Here is a 9,356-nt window from a genome sequence, read left to right on the forward strand (position 1 = left end):
CAAGAGATTTATGAGAAATTTGGAATCAAGGAAGTCTTCAGACAGCAGATTTCATTTCTACAGAAATTTACTGTCGGTATAATTCCTTTTGGGAGTCACCTTGAGATCATCATCTCCAGTGAATGCCTAATGTAGATCATCTTTGTGTCACCAAGTATTTCAGGTTGACGGGATTACATTGAGTTTCCCGTCAACCTGAAATCTTTGATAAGTGGTTCGGAAATTTGCTAAATGTTTATGTCCAGTAGGTGGCGTTTCTTTGACCGCTGTGTCACCCAGTATTTGAGGTTGTCTGGAAACTCAACGCGTGAATAAAGTCCTTGATAAGTGGTTTGGAAATTTGATAAATGTTTATGTCCAGTAGGTGGCGTTTCCTTTCTAATAATTTCCTGCCCATATAGGTCCAACAAATATTTATTAATACCCTTTGTGAGACACGTTGTCATCATCATCTGCAGTAAATAGCTAATAAAGATGACTTTTGTGTCACCCAGTATTTTAGGTTGTCGGAAAATTCAATGTGCATAGAGTCTTTGATAAGTGGTTCGGAAATTTGCTAAATGTTAATGACCAGTAGATGGTGTTTTCTTTCTAATAAATTCCTGCCCATGTAGGTCCAACAAATATGTTATAATACTCTTTGCGAGTCACCTTGAGATCATCATCTCCAGTGGAATGTCTGATGTAGATGACCGCTGTGTCACCCAGTATTTTAGCTTTCCTTGGAATCTCAATGTGAATAAAGTTCTTGATAAGTGCTTCGGAAATTTACTAAATGTTAATGTCCAGTAGGTGGCGTTTCTTCTCTAATAATTTCTATATAGGCCCAACAAATATTTTATAATACCCTTTGTGAGTCACCTTGTGATCATCATCTGCAGTGAATAGCTAATAAAGGCTACCTTTGTGTCACCCAGTATTTGAGGTTGTCTGGAAGCTAATCTTGAATAAAGTCTTTGATAAGCGGTTCGAAAATTTGCTAGATATTAACCTGCAGTAGATGGTGTTCCTTATCTAACATTTTATTATTAGTTGCACACATTTTCAGGAGAATATATTCTAGACTTCGAATCGGATTTCTAACTTTTTGTAACATTTTTTCAGTAAATTAAATATTTCATTTTTCATATTTTCATTTCCAGGTGGTACCTATTTCCATCCTATGACCTCAACCGCAGCCACCATGACCAATGTAAAACGTATTAAGGTATATCGCAGAAGTCGTCGATCATCACTGCCACCTATTGCACCGTCAACAAATTATAATTATTGGCAATCGGCCAATCCCTATCAATATTATTATAAGGAAAATAATTGAAATAAAAATATTACAATAAAAATTAAACCAAAAATTTTCCTGATTTGAAATTAAAATTTCATAAATTTAAGGGCCATGCATACATTTTTGCTTATAACTTTGTGTTTGATTGGCCGATGATTATCAAAATTTCAGAGAATATACATTAAGGACCGTAGTATCTAAAAACGTAAAGAACTTTAAAACTTGTTAAGTCGACTTAGCATAATATGGTTCGGAGGCGTCGAAATATTAAATAAAATTAGAACAAAAAACCTTCGTGAATTTAATTTAAATCCAGCGTTTTAATCATTTGGTGGATATCTCCTGTGTCGGATTGTCCAGTCCATTTACTCTTAATGGTAATTGTTAAAGGTAAGTCAGATATCGGGGGGTTTTTGAGAAATTTGGAATCAGGGAAGACCTCCGACAGAAGATTTCTGTTCTTTCTATACCGGGGGTTTTTTAAGAAATTTTGCAAAGAAGAAAGTCCTCAGATAGAAAATTTCTCCTCTATAAAAATTTCCTGACGATATATATATCCTACAAATATTTTATAATACCTATTGTGAATAACCTTGAGATCGTCATATCAGTGTATGTCTAATGTAGATGACCTTTGTGTCACCCAGTATTGACTGGACATTCAATGTCAATGTTGCTATGTATTAATGACCAGTAGGTGGCGTTCCTTTTATAATATTTTAAGTTGGCACATTTTCTATAAAATCTATTCTAGACTTCGGATCGGTTTTTTAACTTTATGTATTAAGATGGTCTGGAAAACAAAGCCACGAATTAATCAGTTGATTATTAGAGTGCTTGAAAAGTGGATTAGGACCTTGCTAAACGTTGAAGATCTCAAGAGCTCGTGGTAGTGTCAGTCTTACTCTAGATCTAACATTTGGACGCCAAATACCCTTGGGATGAGACACCACTCAAATATGTTCAATCAAAAAAAAAAAAAGTTTGATATTTACCTTGTCGGATCATACATTTGATTATTGCGGGGTATACGGCCAGCAGGGCCCATTTTAATGCCATACAAAGCATATTGGTCTTCAGTCATGGTAACTTCGCTGTAATAACAATAATATGTTTATTACAAAATACTTGAAACCCATCCCTCCCCAAATATCCACTTACGTTTGTTCCTCATCAATAATGGGCGCTATCACCGTACCCCTTGTACCATATTGATAATACGAGGGTTCTTCATAATTGCCACGTGTTGATCGTTCCGGTGAACTGGTATAACCATCTGGAAAGTTATTTTATTAAAATTAAAAATCGATAAAATAGGCAAAAGGTTGTCAACAAAGCTACTTTGAAAAAATTTTAACATATTTTTTACTCAATCAAATTTTATAAAAAAAAAATATAAAGCTACGTATTTAAAAAAATATATAATAATTTTAACTACATTAAACCAATTCGTATGTGTTTTGGATGATAATAATATACAATGATCGATATGGCAGAACTGTGGAATTGAGGGTTAAGACTTCAAAAATTCATTTAAAAAAAATTCCTTTAACATATTTCAAGAAGTTGGAGCATTTCTGAAATATTTTTTTACCAAAACGTCACTTAAAGCCATTTCTTTTTCAGGCAGATTTTCTGCTGACGCCTCATAAAATCTAAAGAATTATCAGGCAAATAATTGATAAATGGAGGAAAAACTGACGATTTTTTAACTGAAAAAAGTTTCAGTAAACCACTGACTTGATCTAATCTATTCCAAGGACGAAAAGGTACTCAAATTCTTGGCGTATTTGCATTTAAAGTTATTTCTATACTATATGACTGCCTATAGTGAAAATACATACCTATAGGGACCTTTCTGAGGCGGAATATTTGCAAAAATGAGACAAAATTCAGGTATCCTCCTTACCTATATGGGCCTCAGTAGTTTTCCTTTATACCTATAGTGCATATATATAGTGCAAGTACATACCTATATGGACCTTTAAAAATGATTTCACAATACCTAATAGATCCTCCTTACCTATATGGGCCTCCTATACCTATACGCTCCTATTGTGCTGCCTCTTACCAATAAAGGCTTAGACAGAAGTCCACCGTATCATAACCAACCTCTACAAAGCCCCTCCTTACTTAATGGAACCTCTATTGAGCACTTCTTCAATTATATGGACCCCTATACGGACCTCTATAGAGCTCATACATAGCTATAGGAATCTTCTTACAGTTACTGTACTCATGAAGTCTCCCCCTTACCTATAAAGGCCTCAGTAGGGTTCATACATACCTATATATACCTCTATTGTGCTGTCTCTTACCAATAATGGCTTAGGCAGAAGTCCTCCATAACTAAACGGACCTCTACAGAGCTTCTCCTGACATAATCGAACCTCTTATTATGTTATTCTTGAATTATAGGGACCTCCAAAAAGCTCTTACTTTAGTTTTTCGTCCTCCGATCAGTATTTCCTTAACTATACCGACATCTACAGACCTACAGGGACCTTTAAAAGAGTTCTTTATACACTTAGGGACCTCAAGAAGTCTTCTCCTTACCTATACTGACCTTAGAAGGGCTCCTTCATACCTATATGAACCTCAATTGAACTACTTTTCACCAATAGTGGCTCCAGAATAAGTCCTCCTAAACCTAAACATACCTCTACAGAGCTTCTCCTGGCACCATACCTATATAAACCTCTAACGAATTACTCTTTCCCAAGAACTGCTCCTAAACGTGTCTCTATACAGCTCCTACTAACCTAATCAAACTATACCTATATGAGCCTTTTTACCAATAACTGCTTCGGCAGAGGTACGCCTGACCCAAACGGACCTCCACAGGGCTTCTCCTGACTTAAACGAAGCTCTATTTTGCTATTCTTGAATTCTACGGACCTCCAAACAGCTCCTACTCCACTATACCAACCTCCGATGAATATTTCCTTAACTATGCGGACCTATACAGAGCTCATACATACCTATAAGAACCTATAAAATAGCCCTTTGAACATTTAAGGACCTCATGAAGTCTCCTCCTTACCTATAGTGACCTTAAAAGGGATCTTCCATACATATATGGACTTCTACTGAATTATTCTCTATCAACAATTATTTTAGAAGAGGTACTACGTACCTAAATGGACCTCTACAGAGCTGATTATAAAGTAATTGAACCTCTATATAGCTATTTCTTAATTAGACAGATGAGCATTTCCTTTCCTGTACGAATTTCTATAGAGCTCAGACACACCTTTAGGGACCTGTAAAAAGGTTCTTCTTACATTTAGGGGCCTTATGAAGCCTCCTTTTACAGAGTTCCTCTTTTCTTAATCGAAACTTTATACCTCCTTACCAATAGAATCCTCTATTGAGCTACTCCTTATCAATAAAGGCACCAAAAGAAGTCTTCCTTACCTAATCGGATCTCTACAGAGCTTATCCTGACATAATCGATGCTCCGTAGACCTACTGATAATTATACGGACCCCCATAGAGCTCCTATTTCATCTTATTGACTTCTGTAAAGTTTCCTACCTATACGGACTTCAAAATACATCGAAATAAGAACCTATAAAAGAGTTCTCCTTACATATAATGATCTCCTCGAGTATCCTCCTTACCTATACAGACCTCAATAGGGTTCCACCATACCTTAACGGGCCTCTACCGTGTTCCTTCCAACTTTGAGCATTTATTGAGTCTATTGGCATACAGAGTTCCTACTTCACCAACTTCCTATGTCTTCTTTCTTACGAGTATAATGACCTCAGCAAGTATCCTACTTAACTATACAGGCCTCAATAGGGTTCCTCCATACCTATATAAATCTCTATTGCTTCAGAAGAATATGTACTTACCTGAACGGACCTCTACAGTTTTCATTCCAACTTAATCGAACCTCTATTGTGCTATTCTTGGAATCTAAGGACCTCCACAGTCCTTCTACTTAATTGTATCGGACTCCAACAAGTTCCTAAAGAGACCTCTCCGTAGCTTATCTAACTTAATGGAGGTTCTCCTCACTTAAAGGATCCTAATTTTGCTTCCATATCTTCCCTATAGAAAATTCAGAATATAAAAAAATGCCCTTGTATGGGGTCTCCTTGATTTGACCTCAAATTCCACAGCTCTGTTTTCGGTGGTGCCAATTCTGTCATTTGTAGTTTTTGATCCGTCAAATTCCAATTTTGAACTCCTCCTCCTTCAAATTTTTGTTGTTGTTTTTTTCTTTTTGTATTTTTTGTTGTTGTAATAACAAGTACCTGGTATACTGTATAACTGATCCGGGGGATAAGGAAACAAGGGTTCCATGCTACCCCTGGAGTTGGGCGTTCTTAAAGGTTTCAATGGCGTTCCTAAGCAATCACATCATATACATACATATATATTTATATATTTTTTTGTTTATACAATTGAATTAACAAACATTTTGTAAATAATATACAACAACAATAACAACAAAAACAAGGTGTAACAAAAAAAATATTAACTGGAATGGAAGAAATGAAGCATGCACACAAGAGGGGCCAAAGTTAGGTTGATACAAGGGATTTCGAACAGAAAACAGAAAAAGACAGTAGGTAGGTCAGGTGATAAGGTCTCAACATAACCAAAAACGAAATAAGACAAAAACAATAACAAAATCTCAAAAAAAATTATGAATGACAGCTGACAGCCATACTTACCCATGGCCACCTTATTGCGATCGGTATACATCCCACGTGGTAATGTCTGTGAGGCACCCACATAATAGGGAGCCTGCTTGCCAATCTGTAAATCAAAATAGAAGACAAACAAAGAGCATTAGTATTATTGTTGTTGTTATTGTTGTTATTACTTCGATGTTGTAATAGCTCATCATTATCATAATCATGCCACACAAAGTTGTGGGGGACCCGTTTCTTTTACCAATATTTTTTCTCCCGCCATCACTCTTACGTTCATAACCATGTTTCGTAAGAAAGCCAAAGCAACGAACATTTCCTTGGCATTTGACCAAGTTTTTTTTTTCCAACGATGTAAACAAGCCATAACATGCAGCAGCTGTTGCAGCAGCACCTTGGCTTCTGGAAGCTAGGCGAACACTTCGTTGTGGCTATTCTGCATAATTTCACTTTCGATTTTTTTTATTAAGTGTTTATGGCCAATTTGTGTGGATAATTGGCCACAAGATGGGGCTTAAATGTTTGTTTGCTTATTTTTGCCATTTCCATGCCCCACATTTTTTCTCTCGTCCCTCCCCTATGTTTGGATTTTCCCATTATTGCATAAAACAAATAACGAACCCCAGCCCACCCTCTACCACATCTCAGCTATCTGAGAATTATAAACTGCATGGCATAAAGAAAGAGTGTCAAGTTCTTGGTCATGAACAATTTTGCCTTATGGTATTTTTCTCGCTGTTGTTGTTTTCTTTTGCTTTTTGTTGTTGTTGTTGTTGCTTTGTAAATAATCGCCTTTGTGCTTTAATTAGCATCCATTTATGGCTAAAAGGCCTGGCCATAATAAAATCAAAAGGTGGAAAATTAAAACGTTGCGAGTGTGTGTGAATGTTTTGCCATGTGTAAACCACATTGCAGTGGAGCTTGGTTGAAGTGACAAGGAGAGCTACATCCAGGGAAATGGGAATAAAAAAGGCGCAATATATGTGTCCGCATTACCTATGCGAACCTCAGGAGACTTTGCAAATAACGGCTTCGGTACAGGTCTTCCTTACCTATACGGGCCTGTACAGAGATCGTCCTAACCTAATCGTAGCTCTATAGAGCTATTCTTGAAATATATAGACCTGCAGCGAGCTATAGCTTAACTGTACCAACCTTCCTTAGCTATATGGACCTCTATATAACTCATATATACCTATAGGAACCTCTAAAAGAGTCCTCCTTACTTATAAGGACCTCTACAAGACTTCTGATCACCTATGACTGCCTCTATTAAGCTATTCCGTATCAACGACGGCTTCAGAAGAGGTTCACTTTAACTAAAAGGAGCTCTACAGAGCTCATTCTAATTTAATCGAACTTCAATAAATATATTTTTGAATTATACAGGCCTCTCCTTCATTTTATGGTCCTCTATAGAGCTAATACATATCCATAGAAACCTCAATAAGAGTCCCCCTTACATGTAAGGACCTCTTCAAGCCTCCTGATTACCTATAACGCACTCAGTAGGGTTCGTCCATACCTATATGAACCTCTATTGAGCCTCTAATAAGGGCTTCAGCAGCGATTTTCTTTACCGAAACAGATCTTTACAGATCTCCTCTTACTTAAATGATTTTCTATAATAACTTTATCTTAACTTATAAGAACCTCTTCAGGCCTCCTGGCCATCTATAAAGGCCTCAGTAGGCTTCCTCCATACCTATATAAACCTCTATTGAGCTACTTCTAATCAATAAAGGCTTTAGTGCATGTTCTCCTCACCTAACCGAACATCTACCGGGTTCCTCTTAACTTAATCAAATCCCTATGGGGCTATTTTTGTATTATACGGACCTCAGCAGAAGTTCTCCTCCATTTTATGGACCTCTATATCTATCATTTGTACCTATAGATACCTGTATGAGAGTTCTTCTTGCCTATATGCAAGAGGTCATTTCAGTAAAGTTGGAGCTCTATAAGGGTCTGTATAGGCAATGAGAAGTTCGTAAAATTAGCTAGTAGTTATAGAGAAGCCCTTCAAAGGTTCCTATCACCAAGAAAATGCTTTGGTAGGATACTTATAGGTAAGGTAAAATCATGTAAAGGTCCTCATAGTTAAGGAAGAAACCTGCTGAGGTTCTTATGGGTGATAGTGATTCCTATAGAGGTCCGTACAATGAAGTAGTAGTTCAGAATAGGTTTGTACAGGTAAAATGGAACCACTGGAGGTTCATTTAGTAATGTAGGAGCTTTGTAGAATTCTGTGAAGGTGATTTGATAGGGTACTTATAGGTTAGAGGAACTCATGTCCTAATAGTTACGAAAGAAGCCTGCTGAGGTACCCATAGGTATTGCGGTCTCTTGTAGAAGTCCGTAAAATTAATTTCTAGTTGAATAGAGGTCCGTATAGGTTAAACGGAAAGGTTAGTGGTCAATTCAGGGTAGTAGGAGGTATGTGCAGGTTAGGAAGACTCCTACATAGCACTATATAGGTTTGTACAATTATGTAGTAGTTCACTAGAGGTTACTTATACGGTGGAACTGTTGGAGGTTCATTTAGTAAAATAGGAGGCCTGTAGAGGTCTGTGTAGGTAAGGAGGACTCGGTATAATTAAAAAGTTGCTATAGAGAAGCCCTGAAGAAGCCTCTAAAAGCAAGTAGGTGCTTTGATAGGGTACTTATAGGTCAGAGGAACTCATGTGGAGGTCCTAATAGTTACGGAAGAAACCTGTAGAGTTATCCGTAGGTATTGCGGACTCCTGTAGAGGTCCGTACAATTAAGTAGCAATTCAGTAGAGGTCTGTAGAGGCAAAATGGAAAGCTTTGAGGTCTATTCAGGGCAGTAGGAGGTATATGCAGGTAAGGAGGACTCTTATAGAGCACTACATAGGTCTGCATAATTAAGTAGTAGTTCATTAGACGTCCATATAGTAGTTCACTAGACGTGCATATAGGTAATATGGGACTGTTTAAAGTCCATTCAGAAAATTAGGAGGCCTGTTGAGGCCTGTGCAGGTATGGAGGAGTCGGTATAAGTAATAATTTATTCTGGAGAAAGCCTTCAAAGGCCCCCATAAGCAAGAAGGTACTTTGGAAAGGCACTTATAGATTAGGGGAACTTCTATAGTGGTCTTTATAGCTATGGAAAAAGTCTGCTGAGGTCCCTGTCCGTAATGAGAACTCCTATAGAAATCCATACAATTAAATAGTGGTTCAGTAGAGGTTCTTATGTGTAAAAGGAAAATGATAGAAGTCTATTTCGTAAAGTAGAAGCTTTAGGGAGCGCCGTGTGGGAGTCTGTAAAATGAATTAGTAGTTATAGAGAAGCTCTTCAAGAATACCTATAATTAAAAATGGGGCTTGATAAGGTACTTATAGGTAGGGGGAAGTAATATAGAGGTCCTTTTAGTTACGGAATAAGC

The 9,356-nt window shown here is 37.1% G+C and overlaps 1 protein-coding gene across 1 annotated transcript in view; it reads right to left on the reverse strand.

Moving 5' to 3' along the window:
- LOC133328936 (coiled-coil domain-containing protein CG32809-like) overlaps positions 1–9,356 on the reverse strand; it is a 53,390-nt gene that overhangs the window by 22,429 nt on the left and 21,605 nt on the right. Inside the window, exons 8-10 of the mRNA XM_061537443.1 lie at positions 5,971–6,055; positions 2,444–2,558; positions 2,278–2,376 (exon numbers count right to left, since the gene is read on the reverse strand). Of these exons, the coding sequence (XP_061393427.1) occupies positions 2,278–2,376; positions 2,444–2,558; positions 5,971–6,055 (299 nt within the window). The remainder of the gene's footprint in view (positions 1–2,277; positions 2,377–2,443; positions 2,559–5,970; positions 6,056–9,356) is intronic.

The sequence above is a fragment of the Musca vetustissima genome, unplaced genomic scaffold (genome assembly GCF_032173495.1).
Source record: "Musca vetustissima isolate MV318-11 ecotype Yass unplaced genomic scaffold, APGP_CSIRO_Mvet_v1 utg1456, whole genome shotgun sequence".
NCBI lineage: Eukaryota > Metazoa > Arthropoda > Insecta > Diptera > Muscidae > Musca > Musca vetustissima.